The following is a 26,950-nucleotide window of genomic DNA, read 5'->3' on the forward strand; positions in this document are numbered from 1 at the left end:
CGGTTGAATTAATTAATTACAGTCTTTCGTGAATTCCCATGACCACTGTTAATTACATTCTGTAATTCTGAACATTGTTAAGAGTGCAGGGAGTTTTCTGTCCTACGTCAGAACTGAAACAGTGTCGAATGCTGAGAGCACCGGCGCAGTTGGCAGTCCCTGCCCGTTCCCCGCATGTTATTGGTTTTTGTTTTGAAACGCCAGTTTCAAGCGTCAACGCGCGGTTTGTGTACGGGGTAGTTTGTATGTAGTGCGTATTTGTTTTGAAATGATGTCCGATGCTGATCACAATTCTGTTTATCATCGCAAAATGGCATTGCTGCAAGAGAAACTGCGGAAAAGGTACTTTCTTGCTGCAAATATCCATAATTAAACATCAATTAATAACACAAACCAATAATATTCTTACATATCAATTTTCAGTGAAGAAGAAAGATTGAAGTTGGAAGAAAAATTCTCAGTTATGATGAAAGAGTGCAAGGAAGAGTGAGTGTCAATATATTGATACGTTAACGATTTAAATATCCAATGCAGTGACGTTACTTTATTCTTATTTTACGGTTTTGTTGTTAGGACTTTTTAATGTTTGACAGTGAGTCGCCTAAGTTATATATTCACGAACTGACATTTATGTAGACTTCTAGACTCACTCGCGCCGCATTGAAAGAAATTTAACAAAGAGTTATGCTTCACAAACAATTACAACTTGAAACCTGATTTAGAATTTTGATATGCGGTACGTCTTAAATTTGATTATCATGGAAATATTGTCTCTCTCTCTCTCTCTCTCTCTCTCTCTCTAAAAGGAATGTTTTCTGTCGTATTACTCACATTAATTATTCCATCACCACTACTACTGTCACTGCACAGAATTGTACATATTTATTGCATGCATAGTGGTTATTTTCTTTGTGAGTTGCTTCCACTAGAGCTAGAATTTTTCCCACCACGGGAATAATTGAACTTGTCAGCTGAAAACTTATTCTTGTAAAACAACCTACACAGAATTTCTTACATCAGAAACATTTCCCTACTACTAAAACTACGTGATAAAAATGTGCAGTTGCAGTCTCTTTTAAACCTGTAATAAAATGTTACTTGCCCATCAGTTTTATTCAGTCATTTAGTCACTCATCATGTTGTATAGCTCCCATCCTGAAGAACAACCACCATGGATGTGGAGCAAGCCAAGGGAAGGTACACAGTAACAGAGAGAAGTAGTTGACAGAAACTAATTTTTACACTGGATAAATTCTCATGTATCATTAAACTGGTATATTATATATGTGCATGTGGGCTATAAATGAACACAATAAAATTAGCAGTAACTCTGTTTCTTAAAAAAATTTGCTGCTTACTCATTCATGCTATAGATGCTCCTTATCTACTACTTCTGCTTGCTTACTGTTAACTGATTACAGTGATGATTTTCAGAGGATATAACTTCTGTATTTGCTGTATGAACAGGTGGCTGTTTGCAATGAGCATTGACATTTATCTGCAGGAATGGATAGCTATTTGCAGTGAACATTGTTATTTGTGATGCTGCTAGCAGGAATTTTTATTTATTGATTTTAAATAGTCAGAACATATTTAGAAGTACATAATGCAATAGGTTTTTAAATTTTCATCTGAATTTGCTGAGATTTTTAATTTTTGTGTCCAGTGTTGCGGAGTGGCCGTGCGGTTATAGGCGCTACAGTCTGGAACCGCGTGACCGTTACGGTCGCAGGTTCGAATCCTGCCTCGGGCATGGATGTGTGTGATGCCCTTAGGTTAGTTAGGTTTAAGTAGTTCTAAGTTCTAGGGGACTGATGACCACAGCAGTTAAGTCCCATAGTGCTCAGAGCCATTTGAACCATTTTTTTGTCCAGTGTTGGCAGGGATTTTGTTAAAGATCTGTACACCAGATTATGTAAACCTAATCAAATCTCCAGACAAGTGGGGAAGGACTTCTTAGAAATAATTTTTGTGTTACTTTAAACCATAATTAATCTGAAACTTGAGGAATTATTTTTGTGTTTTATTTTGTGTTTCTGTAAATTGTAGTTCATCTGAAAGTTGCTTTTATTATTGAGAACAAATGCCATTAATTAATAAATGTGCTGTTTAGTGAGTAAGAATTCAGAGATGTTTGAATAGAACTCTGCAACACATGCCCTATGTGGTTAGCTGCTTGAAACAATATTCTTATTGTTCACTTTTTCTCAACAGATGCTTTTCAGTCACATTTTGTAGTTTCACAGGAGCATAGAGATTGGAAATATACAAAACAAGCAGTGCCCTTGCCTAAACATTAAAACAATTAAAAATATCTCTAGATGGAAAATATGCTGAACTGGGCATTTTAATTAGTTTGTGTTTACTCCATTTCAGCCTGTTTTTTAGTTAGGCACAAAGGAATTTTAAGCATAGTGTTTGACCATTACTATCAGTTCATGTTACCAGAAGGAAAACTTTTTACTCATTTGAAATTGCAGACTTTATGTTAAGACAATTTTTTGTTGCGTAACATTTACAGGACTGTACAGCTGTCATCTGGTCCGTGTCCAGTAAGGTGAAGCTCGTAACAACTCAGTAAACATAACATAATTTCAAAGTTCTTCAATATTGCTGGAAGTCATTTATGTAGCTTAAGAACAGGAATGTAACCCTTATGGCAGACATTGTAGCAATTTAACAAAGCTTCTCCATTGCTGTCTGGTGTTAAATTGTATTTTCATTACATGCTTTAGCATAATCTTGAACATTTGCAATAAGAGAACATAATATTTAAGCCTACTTATATGTGTTTGAATTTGTGTTGCATAATCATTTACTATGAATCTTCTTGCACTCTACTGTGATATAGCTAAAAGTATTTTGCTTAGTGCTTCTATTTTGGATTTCAGTAACTTTTGGAAGTACAGTTTATTGTTTAATTCCAAGCAAGGTGGCACAGTGGTTAAGGTACTGAACCTGCATTTGGAAACAGGGTTGCTCTTATGTCCGTCAAGCCATCCAGGTTTAGGTTTTACTTGATCTCTGTAAATCAGTTAACCCAAATACCTGGACAGTTTGTACAAAAATGTTATGGCCAATTCTCTTCTCCACAATGTCTGAAATTAGGCTCCATCTATAATGACATTGTTGTTGCTGGTAAATAAAACTCCACTCTAGCTTCACTTTTGTACTGTTTCATGCTAGGGAGAGATCCAATTGAGAGACTCAGATTCATAAATGAGAATAGGATACAATGTTTTAAGAGTACCATAAGTTAAGAAATGGTATAGAATGAGGTACTTGTAGAAAGAGATGCTAATGTTAAATTCAATTTATTCCATGGTAAATTTGTGCCAATATTTGAAAGTTTCTTTCCTAAAAAGTTATTCAGAAAACTAAGGGAAACAGAGTATCTTGTACGAGGAAAAGCGAAATTTATATAATGGCTAGAATAATTAAAGCTTCAACATTATTTGCATACTAAAAAAATATTTAGTATTTTATTACCCAGTTTCCTCACTGACATCTCTTTCCAAAATCTTCGAAAAAGCAAAGTTCTCATAAGTAGTCTCACATTTAAGTACAGACAATTTATTTAGCATATGTCAGTTTGGTTTCCAGAAGGGTTTCTCGACTGAGAATGCTATTTATACATTCATTCACCAAATATTACAAGCCTCCAATAATAAATTATCACCAGTTGGTACTTTTTAACTTTCCAAGATGTTTGATTGCACAGATAATCTTACACTCTTAGAAAAACTCAAGTTTTATGGGACTGATGGCTTTACACACAATTAATTTGAATCATACCTAGCAAACAGAATGCAAAAAATTGTGCTGACTAATTCAAGGCTAGAAAGTTTTAGGGACTGGGGAGAAATCACAAGAGGAGTCCACAGGATTCAATTTTGTGTCCATTCCTATTCCTATACAGGCAAGTGCAGATATTTTTGTATGTGGTAGCTTAATATGTTCACACACCAGTGTGCTGGATGTGTTTTCTGTGGGTTGAACAGTCTTCTCACAGACACATCATAACCTTGATGACCTGATGTTTACTGCACCACTAAGTGAACTAAACCAGTCAGAATTGACTCTGTTTTGTATCCACACATCTACACTTCAACATCTGACCTGCTGCACAGTCGAAAATAAGCATAATGTACTTGGAGGTACTACCCAACCTAAAAACATATGACTTGTAATAGCTGTAATTATTAGTCTGAAAATTAAGTAAATACTAATGTAATGTTGTTCAGTACACCATCCTCAATCAGTAGTAGACATATGTGCGCTTAACCTGTTACACCCTGTGTATGTGATTGGCCTTCTGTTAATGTTCAACAAGCAGAATTGGCACGTTCTGCAGATTATACTAGTATTATAATAAGCTCTATTAGAGATAAAGCCACAGAAGAGATTGTTAATGGTTTTTTCAGAGACTTAATTAAGTGGTTTTCTGATGATCCCTAAATGTTTAGAAAGCACACTATACTAAGTTCTGTACAACAAATAGTCTTATTCATGTAGCACATAAACAGGAGTCAGTAAATAGGATAGAATGCTACAATTTTTTGGGTTTACATATTGATAAAAACTTAAACTGGTGCCAAAAAGGGTCCCTTACCTTGCTACTATCAGAAACTCTGCTGCTCATCAAACAGAAAAGGGAAAATGAGGAAGACAAAAAATGTCATTACTGATGTTCTCATCATATTCCAGTGTAACAAAAATAAGTTGAGGATTTTTGAGTGGGGACTGTGTCACAATGTCCTCTGGAAACACATTTCAAAGGTGCTGATGTTCTTGTGCTAAGACAGTGCAACCTCAGAGGGAGGGAAAATTAATCCCACAACTCCCACTCAGTATCATATTATAATAAAAGTAGTAATGCGTGTGCTGAGTTGAGTGACAATATGCTCTCTTTTCTACCCCTACCCTTCCCCCTCATATCCAAAAAATCTGTGGAAAATAGGCTTCCTCTCGTTGTACTGTGCTGCTGATCTTAATTCTTTTTGTCAGCACATAATGTGCATTACCACATACACCAGGTGTTGAGCTGTTAAGAGCTTCATCTCTTCAGAAATGTAGACCAGAACCTGAAGTTCAGCACTGACAAGTAACCATTCTCCACTAGTAAATCTTTCTGTGTGCTGTCCCACTTTCACTCACACTGCTCAGTAGAAGTAGCTTTCCATTTGTGCTCAATGACCAATTTTTGATCTTGATACATTTATCATATTCAACAATGCACCCCAGGGGGCTGCAGATCTTTTGTGGGTAAATGTCTGGTGTGCACGGGTCCCTGACCTATTGCAGCCTTTTTTCTCTTCCAGGCTGCACTCCCTTCCCCGTATCCACTCCTTCCCATTGTATCTCCTACCCCTCCTGCTCCACTCTTTGTAAACTAAAATGAACATGTTCATCACACTTCTATGCTCTTCAATGCCTCAGTAACACCAGCTGGGATGCAGATTGCTCTATTCTGGGTTCCACCATTACAGGTTCTGCACCAACAATGCTTGATTGTTTACACGTGAATGAACCTCCTGCTACTGTGGCCCAAGTCTGGGGTTATAATTGCTATCATCATCTGGCCCCTTGTTTCTGAACTCCAGCTTTCCCCTCTACCACATTTTCTCTCAGCCCTCACATAAATGTCAGTGATGCGTCCCCCATCCACAGTTCTGTCTTGACCTATCACATATACCGAAAGACTCAACTCATCCTGAGGCCCTCCTCTCGGAGCGTTTCAGGATTCAGAAGTAGCCTGTATTGATGGCTTGATGGTTGCTGGTCATGCTGGCTTTGTTTATGTTCATGCAGAATTTAATGAACTCCACTTGTTGCCGAATAGCTGTATGGTTTTCACTGACGAGATTGTAGCCATCTCTCATGCTCTTGAGTACACATCGGTTTCTGCACAGTTGAATCCTCCCTCTTATTAGTGACTCTTTGAGCAGTTCACAAGATCTTGACCAGTGTTACCCTCACCATCTCATGGTACTGATTATCCAAGATTCCCTTGTCCTTGAACAAAGTGGACACTTGGTGGTCTTTGTGTGGAAACCAGATCACATTGGAATTCTGGGGAATGAACTCTCTAACAGGCTGGCCAGATTGAGTGCTGCAAGCCACTTCTTGAGATCAGTATTCCAGAATCGGATCACCTATTGTTATTATGCTGTTAAGTTCTAAGGATTTGAAATACACAGTGGCATAGTCCATGTTCACTGAACAAAGTAGGGGCAATAAAGGAGACTACAAATTTGTGGATGTCTTCCTTGCAGTCCTCTCACCAGGACTCTATCTTCCTTTGCTGGATCTGCATCGGCCATACTTGGATGACTCATTATCATTTCCTCCATTGTGAGGATCCGTCCCACTGTTGTTGTGGTGCCTGTTTGACAGTGGTCCACATTTTTCTGGACTGTCTTACCCTAGCTGCCCTGCAGTGGACTCTCAAACTTTCTGACTTACTATTCCTGGTGTTAGTGGAGGATGCCCCAAGAACTGACCCGGTCTTACAGCATGTTTGTGAAGGGGGTTCTTACCACTCACTCTCTCTAAGGAAAGCCACCTAAGCCTTCTCAGCCCATTGAGGGGTTAGCAGGATGCCATGCCGGTCCTCTGTCCAATATGGGCAGTGGCTGTCTGTGTTTGACTTGGTGTTCTTACTGTGTTTTCCTATGCTTCTCTCACCTTCTATGTGTGACCAGTCTTTTTTGAGTATTGTTGGATGGGGTGCCGGCTGTTCCCTGGATGGGGCACTTCACTCACCTTTCCTTCTTTCCTCCCTTTCCTTATTCCTTGTTTGTTTCTCTGGGCATTGTTGACCTTCGGTATACCTTGGGGTTTTCTTTCCTTGGGTGTGTAGTTTTGTTGACTTGCCTATTCCAGGTAGAAGGCTTGATGACATCAGAGTTTGGTCCCTTTAATCATTAAACCAACCAACCAAATTCAACAATGGATAGTTCCTGAAAGGAAACTATTGAAATGCATGCTAAAATAGGCTAACTTCATGCTGTACAGCAAATGGCTATGTGTAAACATTATGACACATCCAGAAATGGGCAGACCGCATCATGGTTATTGTCCACCAAATTGTTAATGCATTCATTCTAATATGTTCAGGCCACCTACCAGTCCACTGGTGGAGTGATAAGTGCTGTTCTTCAGTCATGAGTAATTATGTAGTTCTGGAGAGTCACAAATGTTAAGGAACTGTTGGAGATTTCACTGGCTTTCTGGTAGTGAGATCTCCAACAGTTCCTTAACATTTGTATTCCTGAAGTATTAAGGAGAGCAACAAGATATCATAGCATGAGTTCCTGGATTCCATAAACTGTTCCGCAAAGTCTCAATGGTATGGGAGACTGCTACGAGGATTTCTGTGTGGGTTGGAAGCACCCAGTAGGTGATGTACTGCAGGATGATGGTCTCATGAACCACAAGAGAGACTGGGAACACAATGGTGGATATTTCTCTAAAGCACTCACCACTGCCCTCTGTCTTCCTGCCTTCTTAACTACACAAACTGTAGCCAAGAAAGGCAGTTGGGGCAGTAGTTTCAGCGGTTAAGAACGTTGCAGACATCACTTTTCCATTGAGAACTGGATTAAGATGTGCTGGTCACAAGGGATGGTGAAAACCTGGGACACAGTCTGTACCGAAAACTGACACACGTGGACCAATACCTGTACAAACCATCAAACCACCACCCAAGCCAGAAGAGAGGCATAATTAATACGCTTGTAATGCGAGCAAGACGAGTAAGCACCTCAGATTCGAGATGCAACACCTAGAAAGTGTTTTGAGGAGCAACGGGTACTCCACAAGTTATATTAGAAGTGTAACAGAGCCAAACACTCAGTGAAGTGTCAAATCAGATAAAGAAATGTCGGATACGGTCTTTCTGCTGTATATTTCCAGAGTGATAGACAAAATCAGCATAAAGACTATTTTCAAACTGACAAAGAAGCTCAAAGAGTGGCTTAGATCAGCAAAGGGGAAAAGGGACCCACTTGAAATGCTGGGAATGTATCGCATACCAAGCATATGCGGAAAACTTTTTGTTGGAATGACTGGACGATCAATCAACACTGATCACAGAACATAAGCAACATTGCAGGTTGGGGCAGATGAAGAAATCGGCTGTGGCAGAGCATGTGCTGTGTGAGTCTGACCACATAGTAAAATTTGCTGACTTGGAAGTTCTGGCTGGAGAGAAAAACTATCACAGCCACTTTTCCAGAGAAACTATAGAAATATATGAACTCAAGAACAGCTTCAACAAGAAAGAAGAAAGCCTCAAGGTAAACGAATCTTGGCTTCTCATGCTGCAGCAAACGACCATCGCAAGTAGCAAGAGAACCGCACCGGAAATGACTGCAGAGAAGCCCTTGGATGTTGGTGTGCCAGATACATATAGTCTGCAGCTGCAAGCTCGGCTCCACTCCACCACCAGCAGTGGAGGGTGAAACATTGACAATGTCAGCAACTTGTGCTGCTAAAAGATCAAAAAAATCATAAGATGAATGTCAGCTAAAGAACCTGAGACAGAAGCCAACAGGAAGTTAGTCAACAAGTGGCCACAAAATGCTTAACAAGTTTGGGTTCAGATTAGTTTGTGGCTCTTTTCACAGCACCTGGCTGCAGTAAAGTTCATCACATAATGTGACACCTCACAGTCACCCTGTTCAGCTGAATCAGGAAACAAGGTAATTCCCTGTTTCATGGAATGGTCCCAATTAATTTACATTTTTAAACCTAGGAAGGAACGTACATACATAAGCTAGTAATTACCATAATATTTCCCTGACAAGCTGTGTAGAAAAGATCTTGAAACAAATGGTGAAACATCATCTCATATCTTTTCAATCCAGATAGCTCTGTAATTTCTTCCAGTGTGAGTTCGGGAAGTATCGTTGCAACATTGATAACATGCTGAGATAGCAACATAGCCGGGCGTAGTGGGCGCTCGGTTTGAGGCATCATGTCACAGACTGCGCGACCCCTCCCGCCGGAGGTGCGAGTCCTCCTTCGTGTGTGTGTGTGTGTGTGTGTGTGTGTGTGTGTGTGTGTGTGTGTGTGTAGCAACATAACAGGCCTTCATACATAACACCTTGCAGGTGTATTTTCTTTTTTTTTCCTTTAGAAGACCTATAGTACTTCAAGGCATAATAGCCTCAGAAAGCATTTCATCTCATTGCCCAACCAAATATACATACAGTTTTCATTAATATCTCATGTCCTACTAAGCCATTTGGAATCTGCATGAAACAAGGCCTTGCAACACTTGGTGTAGGCCAGATTCCAGTGCTAGATGTGGGACAATACCATCTGCCATCCTGTATGTTCAAGTGACTCATAATTAATTTAGAGTCTGTGCAGTAAAAGAGGAACAGTATTTCAGATTTCATTTATAACATATTTATCGTTTTACACGGATGTATATAATCACAGGAACAGTGTTGGCTGTTCTTTGCTTGGTCATATTAGTGCCTCTGGAACATGCATAGTGAACAAATGCAGTCTGTAATGTCAAAGTACATATGTGCACTACAACAGGTGAGACATATTTTAGCTACAAAAAGAAAGGAAGATCAATGCTGAAGTCATTAGAAGTGAAATGCAAGCTCAGGTTGCTCACAAGGGAACCTCCCCATCGCACCCCCCTCAGATTTAGTTATAAGTTGGCACAGTGGATAGGCCTTGAAAAACTGAACACAGGTCAATCGAGAAAACAGGAAGAAGTTGTGTGGAACTATGAAAAAAATTAGTAAGATATACAAACTGAGTAGTCCATGCGAAGATATGCAACATCAAGGAGGACGCGAGTTAAGGAGTGCCGTGGTCCCGTGGTTAGCGAGAGCAGCTACCGAACGAGAGGACCTAGGTTCAAGTCTTCCCTCGAGTGAAAAGTTTAATTTTTTATTTTCAGTATATGTGACAAACTCTTATGTTTTCATTACTTTTTGGGAGTGATTATCACATCCACAAGAAAACCTAAATCGGGCAAGGTAGAAGAATCTTTTTACCCATTCGCTAAGTGTACAAGTTAGGTGGCTTGACAACATATTCCTGTCATGTGACGCACATGCCGTCACCAGTGTCGTATAGAATATATCAGATGTGTTTTCCTGTGGAGGAATCGGTTGACCTATGACCTTGCGATCAAATGTTTTCGGTTCCCATTGGAGAGGCACGTCCTTTTGTCTACTAATCGCACGGTTTTGCGGTGCGGTCGCAAAACACAGACAATAAACTTATTACAGTGAACAGAGACGCCAATGAACGAACGGACAGATCATAACTTTGCGAAAATAAAGAAAGTAAAACTTTCAGTGGAGGGAAGACTTGAACCAAGGACCTCTCGTTCCGCAGTTACTCAAGCTAACCACGGGACCACGGCGCTCCTTGAGTCGCGTTCTCCTTGATGTTGCATATCTTCGCATGGACTAATCAGTTTGTATATTTTACTAATTTTTTTCATAGTTCCATACAACTTCTTCCTGTTTTCTTAATTGATCTGTGTTCAGTTTTTCAAGGCCTATCCACTGTGCTAACTTATAACTAAATCTGAGGGGGGTGCGATGGGGAGATTCCCTTGTCAGAGTTGATTAGGAAGTCAGATGTGTCAATATTTAAGGAACTTTTTGGACTTTTATCTTGAGAATGATTTACGGATACTCTAGAAAGCCTAAATCTTTGTTGCCAGATCCGAATTTGAAACCCCTTTCCCTGAGTGAGTGTCTTGTACCTTAACCAGTGTGCCATCTGAATCAGTACTTCAGCTAGAAAACACTTCCTCTTTTAAACTCTCTGCATGTACTTAAAAATATTCAGTATGTGTACCCACCAGAAAAACTAACGCAGTCCAACCACAGGATCACCTCTTCTCCCACTTTGTGTAGAGCACCAAGGTGAATGAGAATTGGGTGCAATGAACTGCCAAATGCAATAGCCAAGGATGTATGCACAATACTGACACTGGAAAAACTGAAAACTACCTTTTACAAATGATGACCTCAATGCTGAAGTGTAGGACCATCTGTGGTGACTGTGTGTGAGAGATAAAAAGCTACAAACAGTGAAACACACAATTTAGTTGTAGCATAACACCTTCCAGTCACAGAGGTCTCCCAAATAAGACACTAGGCTCCTCAATGTGGATTCATTCAATAATGAAGAGGACCCTCCAGGACGTGATGCTAGTATCATATCAACTATCATTGCAACACACTTTGGAGGGGTGTACATGATTTGCTAATAAGAAGGCAAGCCATAATTTGGCAGGTGGCATGCCCCCAGTTTTAGGTGATAACACATTGAATGTCAAACACTAGTTTGTCTTACCCTGCTTTCTAGATTGCTGAAACGCATTACTTGTTAACCAATTGGTTTTGACAAACCAAACACAACCCATAAGAATGTGTTTTGTGAAGGTGGCACTTCAGTTTGCAAATATGGAGGAAACATCATAGTCCATCTGCCAAGAATTACTAGCAAATACTTCTTTATTACAGCCAGTTTCAGTTCTCGGATCATCCTCAATTATCTTAAAGTTATGTAAAACAGCTTCCCAGACAATATTAAACCTATGGCATAAAATCCATCTTTAGTTGCTGTTGCCAAGAAATTTGGTACATTTTATTATTAACAGTGTAATGTATTTTACTATTTGATAATGGCGACTGAGGATGGATTTTATGTATTTGACACCATAGGTTTAACATTTCCTCAGAACTTGTTTTAAATGACTTCAAGATGCCTGAGAATGATTGGGGAATTGAAGCCAGTTGCAATAAAGAAGTATTTATTAGCAGTTTCTAGCAGTGGCCATATATATGTCTTTCAGAACTATGTGTTGCTGTTTTTGCACTTTAATTCTTGCATTTTGTAAATTCATTTCTGTTTCTCTTTTCATAAATGTAATATAAGCATATGTTAATTTACTGTGGCCACTGACAATGATATCCTGTACCCCTTGTCCCAAATAATAATAACAACAATAACAAAAAATGGACTTATAATCCATAAGAGTTTTTGTGTGCCCCATTTTTAATTGGATTTTCTGTATTTAACTGCATTTTGTTTGTGAGATGTCTAAGAGCTCTAACATTGCTACTTCTGTTTGACAGAGAAGAAGAAAGACTGAGCCACTTAAAGTTGCAGTATGAAAGCTTTCTAGAAGAAGACAGGAAAAGACGAGACAGAAATGACAGGATCATGAGGTCACTAGACAGAATAGAAAATAGAGCTGCAACACTCAATGCAAAATCAAAAAGATTAAAGCTGTTAAGGGTAAATATACACTATTCATTATGAAATCAATTGTAGGTGTGGTGTTGGTATTTGTTGCTATAGAGTTACTCTTGTTATATGTTTGTGAAGTTGGGTATAATGTCACACATTTGTCTGGAATATATAAACATTATTATTTAAAAGAGGACTGCTATTTATCTTTATAACATTCATATATTTAGTTTATTTATTGGTCCTTTATCTTATGTTGGCTGTTATCCAATGTCTCCCAGAAAGAAAGGTCAATATAGAGATATCAAAACTGGTAAATTGGAACAAAAATGTTTAATGCACGCCCTGGTCCAGTTCGTATGTAAGACAGAACTTAAGTATGCATTGATTGTTTTGCTAGTGGTGCGTGGTTTATACCGTACCCCCTTATGTTCTGTGTTCCAAATGTCTGTGTTCTGAATATTTTGACTTCCCTGAAACTACACCATCAAATTTGCAATTTACTGTTGTTTGCTGCAGTTTTATGAGCATAACTGCACCAGAATGAAATTTCTGGTAACCATTTTATTGTAGAGATGACCATTAAAATTGTTATGTTTTTACTAAGGTGAAATATAATGATATCGTGTGTGTTTATGACTTCTGTGATTGCTGAGGTCCTGCTGTTATTGAAGAACACTGCCAGAATTTTCAAACTTATCAAATCCAGGCTTTTTGCATTTTTCCAGATTTTATACTGTATTATGTGGAAATGGTAGGCTTCACAGTGTGCATATTTGATCTAAATAAAAAGTCCAACAGGACATACAGAACAATACATTGTTAACTTCTTCAGTACAGTTCTACAAGGAACATGGTTATGAATTGTTGCATATCTTAATATTCCGTGAACATGTCTGTGCCAAAAATGACATGCAGAAAACTTTTACACATTTTCCTTAGAGTGTTTTCAGCATCTTTGTATTTCAGATATTTCCTGTAATAGCTTTACATTATTGGACATTGTAATTTTTTGCATGTTTACAACAGTGACACCATGCCATACATACGATGAATATGTACAAAGTGTAGTCTATTAGATAATACTGCTACTAATATAACTGTCTTGAGAACATGCAGGGAGTACACAGTCAGTAAATAATACTTGATGAAACAGTCCCTTATGCTTATTTATTTTAGTAATAATTCTAACTGCTCTCTTCTGAAACCAGAATATCCTATCTGTGTAGGCTTCAATCCCATGTTGCAAATGTGAGAAGATTAATCTGTAGATGATTTATTTTACGAGAGGAGGACTTATTATATTTACTTTGTGTGTTAGTATGTATATGTTGTTACAGTTCCTCTTTTTACAGCTGTAGCTGGTATGTTTTTCCAGTCAAGATATTCATCCATCAAAGTGCCTAGGAATTTATGTTTATCATATGTTTCAACTTTGGACATTGATTTAATGCTTACCATTTGTCCACTTAAGACTGATTATAATTTAACAAGACTTCCATCACAACGCTCTTATCCATATTTAGTTTCAGTTTATTCAGTTTTGTGATCACACCAAAGGTCTCTTTACTGTTTTGAACTTATGGCTGTTTGGTACAGCTCCAGTTAATTAATTATGTATCATAAGCAAATTCCACTAACTTCAAGTTTCATGGCTGTGTTAGTTCATTAAGAGACACAAGAAACAAAAAAAAGGCTCAAAAATACTTCACTGTGGGACTACGCAATTGAGAATATTACACTTTGATGTTAATGTTAAGATCTTCCCTCCTTTATTGTAACTTTAGTTCATTGTATCATATCAAAGAGATAAGAATTTGACAATAAAAATCATTAATTTTTGACAATATTATGTGACTGGATGAATAAAAATTTACTCACCAAGCAGCAGCAGGAGAAAACACACACACACACACACACACACACACACACACACACACATATCTTAATTAAAAAAAAAGGGTTTACATATGCAAGCTTTTGGAGCCAGTGGCTCCTTGTTCTGGCAGATGGGTTGAAGGAGTAGTAAGAGGGGTGAAGGAAAAGGACTGGAGAGGTTCAGGAAATGGGGTGCAGTTCAGATTTGGAAACCTGAGAGCTTAAAGCTGGAATACAGGCTAATATGCAAGACAGAGATTACTGCTAAAACAAATGCATGAGTTAATAAGAGTGAAAAACTAAGTGCATAAACAAATTGTTATAGGCAAATTCATAAAAAAGAAAACAATGGAATTATTGTATGCAAATTCATTCACACATCTCATACTGTAGGTTTCTAAATTGCATAAAAGCACTGGATGAGTCAGAGAATCAAAGACCTTATTCAAGTCTAGAAAAATCCCAGTGACTTTATTGTCATTATTCAGTTTGTTTAGCAGTTCAGAGAAAAAAGTTACTACTGCTGTTAAAAAAAAGTACATATTACAGAAAAAAGATTCTGTTTGGTATAGAATTACACTTGCCAAGTGTTCCAGTCAATGAGGCAACAGCTCATCTGCACTTTTACGTCACAAAGATTTACACTTGGAAATCTAGAGTTCGTTCATGAGAGATATTATTTATGCTGCACTTCTCCTGATATCTGTATGGAATTAAATCACCTGTGAATTAAAAATGTAATTGGATTCTTATAGTTGTACGAAAAATAACGTTGTGAACCACTACACTATCTTTTTCAGTCCAATGGCTGTGTGAAGTCTAGCAGATTTAGGCTGTGTCTAGCAGATTTAGGTTTTTACAAATTCCTCTTGCAAAACCAGCAAGAGAGACTATATGTATACAGTCGCATACATATTACATTTCTATGCTTCGAGCCTTAGCTAGTAGAGAACATCATGAAATCACCATAAATTGACAGAATAATTTTCAGTGTATGTCTTCAGTATTTTTTTTTCTTTCCATTACATTTCCACAGTCACTTTGCTAACTAAGCAATATGTTCTCACAAGCACCACCATCAGAAATCAAGTGAAAAAATGACAATGAAAAGTCCGACAGTTGTCATAGAAAGTCAAAAGACAATAATAAATTAAAATCCTAACTCAAAAGAGAATATATGAAAATACTGAACATGCATGAAATGCAATCAGCAACATCCAAGTTGCTTAAAAGTTCATGACGGGCAGTGGGCAAAGCATTAACCAGGGAGTGTATCTTTTGCATACTCCAAGAACGCTCTCTGTGAAGTGGCTAAAGAAGAAATATGTTGACTGGTACTGAATGCTTTCTGATAGCTATCAGCTGTAGCTAGCAGATGACAAAGAATTTAATGAGTCTAAAATTTCAGTACATAATTGTGGTGTGCGTACTATAAGACCTTCGGTACACACACCAACAGGTTAGTTGACTTGTCGCTCTAACGAAGTAGGCGAGTGTCAGCAATATGTCTCGTGGTCTTATCGTGGCGTGTTTATCTTCTGCCGTTAGGTCAGATGATAGAAATGCCACTTGCACGCTTAGAGTAGCCGATTGACGGTGACCAACTTTAAACAGAACTTGATTCATTTTCACACACATTTATTAAAATAATAAAAATCATAAACCTTACTTAACTTGATTCTGGATGCTATTTACAATCGACAATCTGAAGTTCCTTTGGTTTTGGTACGTTAATCTTATTCTCACATATCTCTGATACTTGACAAAGTGTCTATACATTTCTCTTCATGGCTCTGTACAGGAATATGATAATCTTATTCGGCACAGACTGAAACTTGACTATAGACTAATGCAGACTAATGCAAACTGGTACGGACTAATGCAAACTGACTAATCGGAGGTCTGTACACTCGTTATAATACCTCGAGTGTTCAGGTATCACTGCGCGAGTGTGATCCGTGAGGAAAAAAGGTTCTACGTTAGCAGCAATCTCATTGGCTGCGTTACATATTAATACGCGGATCGGCGGAAGCAGAATTTGGTCCGTCTCTAAGACAGTGCCATCTCGTAGTGCGGAGACGGACGAGTGCTGCATCTGCGCTGTTGTGCTTAGCGAGGCGCGCTCTATTGGGAAAGTTGTGTACGCGCTGACTACGCGTAACTATGTACACAACAATAATAAATGATCCCTAACTCAATTACACATAACATTTCAGTATAACTAACTGTATGTATTGCTCCTGGTTTTATAGTTGCCGATGCCCTAAAGACAGTGTGTTCTGCTAGTTAATGTTGTCAACAATCAGAAAGCAATCAAAACTGACCAAAGTCATTTGATTTCAATCTATTTAACTACTCCAATCAACCACCATACTGATTGCCTACTTGGTGTGCATGAATAGTAGCAACAAATTCAAGCTGTGAAGAAGTAAGGAGTGAGATGGGTGTGATGGTAGGAGAAAAGATGAGAGAAGAAATCAAGTGAAGATGGATTCAAATAAGCATCAGAATGAAGTGGTGAATGCATATAAAAGACAAAAAGTTAAGTTAGGCGTATACACCGAAGGAAGGAATGTAAATTTGGTATAGCAGAACCAGAGGTATGTGTAATAACAAGCAGTAGAAGATTTGGATGGCTGTGACTAAAGGCCCAGTTTTCATGAGTTCTTAGATTATGATGGCATGGATGGCATATATACTCAATCGCAAAACATATTTCATGCACCACCACTTTTTGGTCGAGCACTGCTCAGAAGTCAATTTTTGAATGACCCTTACAAAGAGTGAAGGTTAATTAACTGTCACAAAATATGTTGCCAGTCCACATCACTCTGCTGCAAGGCAGGTCCTGCTGTGCTGAGAAATAGTTCTGGATACTACTTTCATAAAGGCAGCAGTTTGGTCCCCCAGTTAACTACTGATGAACTTTTAAGAATTTCATAGACAAAAAATAATGCTTCAGCATCTTTGTCTTTGTTTCAGCCATGTAGTTGTAATGAACTACTTTGCCATTATTGTAAAATAGAAAAAATTGTGAACTATGAAATCTATTGCAGTCCCATTTCAGTGCCTTTAATTCTGAGGTCTTGTAAATTGCCACTTAACAATAAATAAATAAAAAATTAGACTCCCCACATTATAATAGAATTTTTTTGTACAGTAATAGCACAATTTACTTTTTTACAACCTTCAAAAATGTTTGTAACTTTTACCATTTGTCATTACAAGTAATGTAATTTATATGCATTCTAAAAAATCCCTAACAAATATCTTCTCAAATTCCAATATAATTTTGTAAAACTAAAAGCTTAAAATTATTGTTAATTCAGCTTTTCTTCTCCATGCGAGTGACAAGCCAACAGCTAGAAGCTATGTCTGTTGCATTGGAGTGGCAAAGTCATCTCCCATTATGAAGCGGATCTTCCCAGCTACTCTTTCTGCCACTGTAGTCCATGGAGAACCCTGGTCAGGCATCGGGCCATCATCTGATAGCAGCTAGTGAGACATGTCCACATCTGGAGCTGTTTCACAAGGAAGGTTGTATGTAGCTAATGGCTGGAAGACTAGCCCTGTACTTCTAACAAAGAGATATGAGGCATTGCCTCCTTGCTGATAATGAGAAAGGGCTGGCAGACCTTGACACTCCTGCTCATCCATCATCTCTCCCCTCTTGCTATCACAACACAGCTGTTAGTGATAGGAAATTCCAATATTAGATGCTTGGTAACCCCTTTTAGAGAAATGTTGCCATGTGAGGAAAATCATCCAAGTGTGCACTAGTTGTGTAACCTGGGAGGAATTGTCCAGAGGCCATCCTGAGAGCAACTGAGAGTATAGGTTGCAGTTTCTCACAGGGACTCCACATTTGTTTGCTGGTACAGGCTTGGCAATTCCAGAGTTCCTGAGCTGGAAACTTGTAAGCGTCTCCAGTCTCCTATCACTGTAAGCTCCGGGCATGCTTCAGCATCCACCTGTGCCACAGGGAATGGGGTATCTTGGTTTGACCATGTAGATTGGAAGGATGGTGAAAAACCTTTATACCCCCCCCCCCCTCCCCCCACCCTCACCTCCTGCAGTGTCGGGCTAGAATAGATCGCAGCCCTTCCTAGTCTGTCATAAGAATTGACTAAAAAGAGTCTTTCATTGGGTCAAGTTTTTTACCTTGATCTTGTGACTGTGTTAGGTCTTTTGAAGGTTTTTGCTCCTTTCCCTTTTTTTATTTTTAATGCTTCCCCCCCCCCCCCCCCCCCCCTCACGTTTTTTGGCTTTTTTACTTTTGGTCCCCATTTTGGGTTTGACCTCCACTTTCCAAATTTTAACAAGGTGCGTGCCATTTGGGGAAGAATGTCTTACTGTTGTGCACTACCTCTCTACTGTGTGCTGTTATCTTTCGCACCTACCAATCAAGTGGATCTACTTCTGCACCAGAAATCGAGTGCGGTAGCCAGCCTGTCGTGGTGAGGTTGTCATATACCCTCTAGGTGGTAGTCCCCTGACAATGCCAGGATCACACTACTGATGCCTGAGCTGTGACCTCCCCGTGTCAACCAAGGAGTGGGTGCCTGTTCACTTTGGCGTACTGGTACTCCAGGCGAGGCTACTGTGCCAGGAGACCTTTGCCTTGGTGGTGTGACACCCACAGAGAGAGCCTCACATTGGAGTGAGTGGCATTGGGGCAGATGACCAGCAATGAAACAGATCAGACTTGATGGTGGCCATTACAATACAGTCGTCTCATCAGTAAGGGAATAGTGATTTTAATGCAGAAGTTTACAATCCTACAGCATTTCCGTAATTGACCGTCCCTCAATACGAAAGTCAGGCAAAGAGAAATGGAAGTGGACAGTTTGCTTCATTCTTGGTTTGTTTCTGCACTGATGGTGGCTCTTTTCCTTCAATGAAGCCAATACTTTTCGTTGAAAATATTGAAGATTGGTTTGGTGAGGTTGCAGCAATAGAGAAGATGAGAAATGGATCTTTCCTGATCAAAACATTACACGCCAACAAATTATGGGCACTTCAAACCTGTGTCAAGTTATATGATATACCAGTCACTATTTCTCCTTATAACAAGCTCAATAAAATTCAAGATGTTACCTTCCATTGGGACATGACACTTCCCATTGGTGAAGCGTTGCGTACTAATCTGGTGCAGCATGGAGCCCATTTTGTTCGCTGCATCCAGAAGGAACCCAAGGATAAAAGAGTGGACACTGGAGCTTTTATCCTAGCCTTTGACGTCAACATTTTGCTTGAGAAGGTGAAGGTCATAGTTTATGGGTGTGATGTTAGGTCTTACTTTCCTCCTCCAATGAGATGTTGTAGGTGCCAAAAGTTGGGATACATGTCGTCCTGCTGTTCTAATGAGGCTATCCATTGGATATGTGGGTAGGTGTCCCACGGTGTATTCGAATTCAGATAGCCAGAAAAGACAAACTCAAAGCAACAGTGGTGTAAATTTCTGATATTACATGCATGCCCTCTTTGGGAGAGTGGGGATGATACTGGAAGAGGATACAGGATCCCAAAAGGGTTTGTGGTATTACAATACCTGCCTGAAGAGGTTTGACTATTGCAGAGAGACAAAGCTCTTCTAAATATCGGGCTAAAATGAAGGGAATATAATTATGACTGACGAAACAGACAAGAAGTCCCAAATCATGACATCACAATGGAAAAATAGATCAAATCGATATAGTAAGCAAAATTACATGAAACTAGAATTTGGCATGAGGTACGTCAAACCAAACTGAAAATGTTCAAGGCCTATGTTTGCGACAATTGGACCGACCTGAAAAATCCAAACTGCCAGGCACTGGTTAACTCATCAAATATGGGAAAGCTTCCAGATAAGTAAAATTATTCGTGTTCATACTGTAATAAAACATGGCAAAAATGATTTTGTAGGCAATGTTCAGTCACTGTCTAATTGTTTCACACCACATTTTAATACTAATGGTTATTTGTCACCCTAGGACAACAACAAGCAAAATACACGTAAATCATATTAATCAAAAGCTTTCAAAGACAACAGCAGATTTGCTGCAGAGCAATGGGATTGATTATAGCCAAGATAAAGTAATAATAATAAGTAAATCATTGAAATCCATAGAATCTGTGTCATATATAAACTTCAAATAGCTAAGTGCATGCAATGTAAGTTACGTCGATTGTCACTAAAAGTCTCCGTAATAATCATGCTGAACATTCAGTCATATATGTACAAAGTATTTCAAATTCACATGATGTTGAATAATCATAAAATCGTAAAGATGTGAAATAATACCAAATGTTACACAAGTGACCAGATTATACCATAGTTCCTGCTGATCAACTAGAGTGTTAAGTAGACAAATGCATTTGTACACTCCTGGAAATTGAAATAAGAACACCGTAAATTCATTGTCCCAGGAAGGGGAAACTTTATTGACACATTCCTGGGGTCAGATACATCACATGATCACACTGACAGAACCACAGGCACATAGACACAGGCAACAGAGCATGCACAATGTCGGCACTAGTACAGTGTATATCCACCTTTCGCAGCAATGCAGGCTGCTATTCTCCCATGGAGACAATCGTAGAGATGCTGGATGTAGTCCTGTGGAACGGCTTGCCATGCCATTTCCACCTGGCGCCTCAGTTGGACCAGTGTTCGTGCTGGACGTGCAGACCGCGTGAGACGACGCTTCATCCAGTCCCAAACATGCTCAATGGGGGACAGATCCGGAGATCTTGCTGGCCAGGGTAGTTGACTTACACCTTCTAGAGCACGTTGGGTGGCACGGGATACATGCGGACGTGCATTGTCCTGTTGGAACAGCAAGTTCCCTTGCCGGTCTAGGAATGGTAGAACGATGGGTTCGATGACGGTTTGGATGTACCGTGCACTATTCAGTGTCCCCTCGACGATCACCAGTGGTGTACGGCCAGTGTAGGAGATCGCTCCCCACACAATGATGCCGGGTGGTGGCCCTGTGTGCCTCGGTCGTATGCAGTCCTGATTGTGGCGCTCACCTGCACGGCGCCAAACACGCATACGACCATCATTGGCACCAAGGCAGAAGCGACTCTCATCGCTGAAGACAACACGTCTCCATTCGTCCCTCCATTCACGCCTGTCGCGACACCACTGGAGGCGGGCTGCACGATGTTGGGGCGTGAGCGGAAGACGGCCTAACGGTGTGCGGGACCGTAGCCCAGCTTCATGGAGACGGTTGCGAATGGTCCTCGCCGATACCCCAGGAGCAACAGTGTCCCTAATTTGCTGGGAAGTGGCGGTGCGGTCCCCTACGGAACTGCGTAGGATCCTACGGTCTTGGCGTGCATCCGTGCGTCGCTGCGGTCCGGTCCCAGGTCGACGGGCACGTGCACCTTCCGCCGACCACTGGCGACAACATCGATGTACTGTGGAGACCTCACGCCCCACGTGTTGAGCAATTCGGCGGTACGTCCACCCGGCCTCCCGCATGCCCACTATAGCCCTCGCTCAAAGTCCGTCAACTGCACATATGGTTCACGTCCACGCTGTCGCGGCATGCTACCAGTGTTAAAGACTGCGATGGAGCTCCGTATGCCACGGCAAACTGGCTGACACTGACGGCGGCGGTGCACAAATGCTGCGCAGCTAGCGCCATTCGACGGCCAACACCACGGTTCCTGGTGTGTCCGCTGTGCCGTGCGTGTGATCATTGCTTGTACAGCCCTCTCGCAGTGTCCGGAGCAAGTATGGTGGGTCTGACACACCGGTGTCAATGTGTTCTTTTTTCCATTTCCAGGAGTGTATTATCCAATTGGCTATACTTCTCTTCAAAATTCATATTGTTGTCAGTGTCAATAAGAAATGTAGTACTGAAGTATAAAGGTGTTGAAGCAGATACTACATTAGATGGAGACCTTGTGCTTTCCAGATATATGGTACACACAGGGAGTGTACCTCCCTGAGGGTTGGTCATATTAAACCTCAGCAAATATCATCAAAGTAGAGTATTAGGCAAAGTATTGTATTTCACATCATCAAACACCAATATCACAAATCAAAACAGATAATCAAAGACAGCATAAATCCAATGGTTGGATGTGTGTATGAATATGTGTGGGAATGTAGTACTGATGTGTAATGGTGTTCAAACACATGGTACACACAGAGATTGTACCCCCTCCTGAGGATTGATCATATTAATTACACATGTAATCTTTTACCCTTTCTGGCTCATCACTGAAAATGCTATTGCATTCCCACAGGAATCCCTCCAAGTCACTCTTTTCATCGCTACTTAAATTGTGTGCTGAGTTAACTTTATCCAATACTAATTGAGAAAAATCTTCACTAACCACCTGATTATCATATTGCTCATTATCTTCATCTAAATAATTTCTGTCTTCAAATAGTTATACTTCTCTTAAATTATTGCTACAGTTCTCATAGAACATTATGTATAATTTAGTTTCTCCATGATTTTGGATCAATAAAATCTAACTTCATATTTAACCAAACAAACCTACCATTAACTTTCAGTATCCAATCCATCCATTCAGGTCGTTTCCTGACTTAGGTTGTAAAGTACTTAAAGGTAGCATACAACTAGAGTGTGTGTGTTTAATACAATCACAGTAATCACCTTTTCCTACAAATTCCTCATTACCTTCCAATACTTTCAGTACCTTGTCACTAATTAGCTTATCTTGATCCTAATTACTGTAACAACTCTGTAATATCTCACTGACCTCAAAGGGTATCGATCGATTTTCATGTAACGGTTTTTCCGATTCCAAATCATCATATCCTACCATTCTATTACTCATATCATTGTCTAGTACTTCCAAATAAATTATACCATCTAATTCATCGTAAAATACATCATCAGCATCAATAGTCTCAAAATACTCATTGGCATCATCATCTGCTCCTACATGAACCTCAACTTCAACTACGTATGCCTCCACATCACAATCACTATCAAAAGTACTGGAATTTGTGTCAGCACATAAACATAATTCAACTTAGATATATGATCCTTGCTTTCCACCACATCTTTTTCAGATGATATTGAAAATTCATCATCACAAAATAAGCTAACTAAACCATACTCATCAGCATCATCATAATTGTTAATATTACTAAACACACAACTCTCAGCAAATAAGTTAGTCAAACCATCCATACTAGGATTAAATTTATTTTTTACTTTACTAGTATCTTCACTCATTTCCATCAGCTTGAGATCCCAAAATGCTTTAACATGATCAACTCTGTTTATTTGGTAATTATTGTGTCTATTGTGGTGTCTGTGACCTGAATTTCGCCTTCCTCTTCTACCTCTAACCTGATTTCTGTAACTGTTCTTGTTGTTGTGCTGGTGGTGTTGCGTTGCGATGACCCCCCCCCCCCCCCCATTCTGAAAATTGTTCTCCCAAGCAAGATTTAATTTATCTATGTATTTTAGGAATTACTCAATAGTATCATCTGGTCTGTAAACAAGACTCCACTGAACACGGCCAGTTAAATGTCGTTTCAGTGCGTCAGTTTGGATTAATTCATCAAGTGTGCTAAAGTCCTAAGCTACTTTTCACAAAATTCTCACATTTTCATCTCTCCTTTGTGAAATCTGCTTCCATTCAAAAATTCTGATTTTATTCGCACCTGCTTAGTTTCTGACCAAAATTTGTTTAAAAATAATTTTTCAAACTCTGCAAATGTCATTTCTGGATTAACACGCAGGTTAGCCCAGGATATAGCTTCTCCATCTAAATACCGTTTATCAGATTTCACTTTCATGTGTTCTGGCATGCCCGGTGCAAAGCGGTCCTGGCGCTGGTACAAATAATCGACAGGGTGTAGTTTAAAATCACCCGGAAAAGCTTTCATAATAACATTATTGCAATTGTTTTGAAACATGTTATTACCACTATATGTGCTACTAAACATATTCATCTCTAGATTTACAGCTTTAGAAGTGATTGTTTGGAGATTATTTGATACTTCATTCAGTTTTCTGTTCAGTGAAGAAATTTGATCTGAAACAAGTATGGAATTTAATTTTAGTTTCTCATCAATTAAATTGTTTTTTGTTTCAATATAAGATTGTATGTTATGCAACTCTGGTTTTCATCTGTTGAGTTCATCAATGACGATGTTTTCTGTTCTTTTTACTCGTTCATCGATTACGTCAACACATTTGTTAGCTAGCTGTAATTCAGTAACAGCAAAGTTCTTCAAACAATCCACTTCAGATTCTACACTGTCTACCCCCACCCCCCCCCTCTCTCTCTCTCTCTCTCATATATATATATATATATATATATATATATATATATATATATATATATATATATATGAGAGAGAGAGAGAGACTCCATCTGTCCAATGGTCAGCTTCACACGTCCGTCCACGTCAAACCCACCAACAAGCAACAGTACCTCCATTATCAAACGGTCCCTTCCCTACAGCCTAGGTCTTCGTGGCAAACGAATCTGCTCCAGTCCGGAATCCCTGAACCATTACACCAACAACCTGAAAACAGCTTTCACATCCCGCAGCTACCCTCCCGACCTGGTACAGAAGCAAATAACCAGAGCCACTTCCTCATCCCCTCAAACCCAGAACCTCCCACAGAAGAACCACAAAAGTGCCCCACTTGTGACAGGATACTTTCCGGGACTGGATCAGACTCTGAATGTGGCTCTCCAGCAGGGATATGACTTCCTCAAATCCTGCCCTGAAATGAGATCCATCCTTCATGAAATCCTCCCCACTCCACCAAGAGTGTCTTTCCGCCGTCCACCTAACCTTCGTAACCTCTTAGTTCATCCCTATGCAAACCCCAAACCACCTTCCTTACCCTCTGGCTCCTACCCTTGTAACCGCCCCCGGTGTAAAACCTGTCCAATGCACCCTCCCACCACCACCTACTCCAGTCCTGTAACCCGGAAGGTGTACACGATCAAAGGCAGAGCCACGTGTGAAAGCACCCACGTGATTTACCAACTGACCTGCCTACACTGTGAAGCTTTCTATGTGGGAATGACCAGCAACAAACTGTCCATTCGCATGAATGGACACAGGCAGACAGTGTTTGTTGGTAATGGGGATCACCCTGTGGCTAAACATGCCTTGGTGCACGGCCAGCACATCTTGGCACAGTGTTACACTGTCTGGGTTATCTGGATACTTCCCACTAACACCAACCTGTCAGAACTCCGGAGATGGGAACTTGCCCTTCAATATATCCTCTCTTCTCGTTATCCGCCAGGCCTCAACCTCCGCTAATTTCAAGTTGCCGCCGCTCATACCTCACCTGTCTTTCAACAACATCTTTGCCTCTTTACTTCCGCCTCGACTGACATCTCTGCCCAAACTCTTTGCCTTTACAAATGTCTGCTTGTGTCTGTGTGTGTGCGGATGGATATGTTTGTGTGTGCGAGTGTACACCTGTCCTTTTTTCCCCCTAAGGTAAGTCTTTCCGCTCCCAGGATTGGAATGACTCCTTACCCTCTCCCTTAAAACCCACATCCTTTCGTCTTTCCCTCTCCTTCCCTCTTTCCTGATGAGGCAACAGTTTGTTGCGAAAGCTTGAATTTTGTGTGTATGTATGTGTCTGTTTGTGTTTCTATCGACCTGCCAGCGCTTTCGTATGGTAAGTCACATCATCTTTGTTTTTAAATATATTTTTCCCGCGTGGAATGTTTCCCTATAGTGATTCAAAAAGAATACCACAACTTTAGGAATTTAAAACTCTGCAACGACAAAAGGCAGAGCTAAGCACTATCTGTCGGCGAATTAAGGGAGCTATAAAGTTTCATTTAGTTGTACATTTGTTCGCTTGAGCCGCTGTTGACTAGGCGTCAGCGTCAGTTGATGCTAAGATGGCGACCGCTCAACAGAAAGCTTTTTGTGTTATTGAGTACGGCAGAAGTGAATCGACGACAGTTCAGCGTGCATTTCGAACAAAGTATGGTGTTAAACCTCCTGATAGGTGGTGTATTAAACGTTGGTATAAACAGTTTACAGAGAATGGGTGTTTGTGCAAAGGGAAAAGTTCTGGACGGCCGAGAACGAGTGATGAAAATGTAGCACGCATCCAGCAAGCATTTGTTCGCAGCCCAGGAAAATCAACTCGCAGAGCTAGCAGAGAGCTGCAAATTCCACAATCAACTGTATGGAGAGTCCTACGAAAAAGGTTAGTTATGAAACCTTATCGTCTGAAATTGGTTCAAGCACTGTCTGCAGCTGATAAGATTAAAAGAATCGATTTCTGTGATTTTATCCTTGCTCAAATGGAAACAAGATTGTGTTTAGTGGTGAAGCAACTTTCCACACTAACGGGAAAGTCAACCGTCACAATGTCTGTATATGGGGCACTGAGAATCCGCGGGAAACAACTCAGTATGAACGTGACTCGCCTAAGGTGAACATTTTCTGTGCCATTTCAGCCAATAAAGTTTTTGGTCCCTTTTTCTTCGAAGGTGCTACTGTAACTGGATTACAGTATCTGGAGATGTTAGAGAATTGGCTGTTCCCTCACTCGAACAAGAAGCACAACAATTCATATTTCACGCCTGATATGCTACAGAGAGTGTGGAACGAGTTGGAGTATCGGGTTGATATTGCTCGAGTGTCTGGAGGGGGCCATATTGAACATCTCTGAACTTGTTTTTGAGTGAAAAAAAAACCTTTTTAAATACTCTTTGTAATGATGTATAACAGAAGGTTATATACAGAAGGTTATATTATGTTTCTTTCATTAAATACACATTTTTAAAGTTGTGGTATTCTTTTTGAATCACCATATATATATATATATATATATCTCTAAAAAGAAAGATG

At 39.9% G+C, this 26,950-nt stretch overlaps 1 protein-coding gene across 2 annotated transcripts in view; it reads left to right on the forward strand.

The window, feature by feature from the left end:
* Positions 1–217: 217 nt before the first annotated feature.
* LOC124711439 (dentin sialophosphoprotein) overlaps positions 218–26,950 on the forward strand; it is a 93,016-nt gene continuing 66,283 nt past the window's right edge. The window contains exons 1-3 of one of the 2 annotated variants that reach the window (XM_047241519.1): positions 218–342; positions 424–486; positions 12,129–12,291. In XM_047241519.1, coding sequence (XP_047097475.1) covers positions 269–342; positions 424–486; positions 12,129–12,291 — 300 coding nt within the window. In that variant the 5' untranslated portion in view covers positions 218–268. The remainder of the gene's footprint in view (positions 343–423; positions 487–12,128; positions 12,292–26,950) is intronic. The other variant, XM_047241527.1, reaches the window with a different exon arrangement.

The sequence above is a fragment of the Schistocerca piceifrons genome, chromosome 1 (assembly GCF_021461385.2).
Source record: "Schistocerca piceifrons isolate TAMUIC-IGC-003096 chromosome 1, iqSchPice1.1, whole genome shotgun sequence".
Lineage (NCBI taxonomy): Eukaryota > Metazoa > Arthropoda > Insecta > Orthoptera > Acrididae > Schistocerca > Schistocerca piceifrons.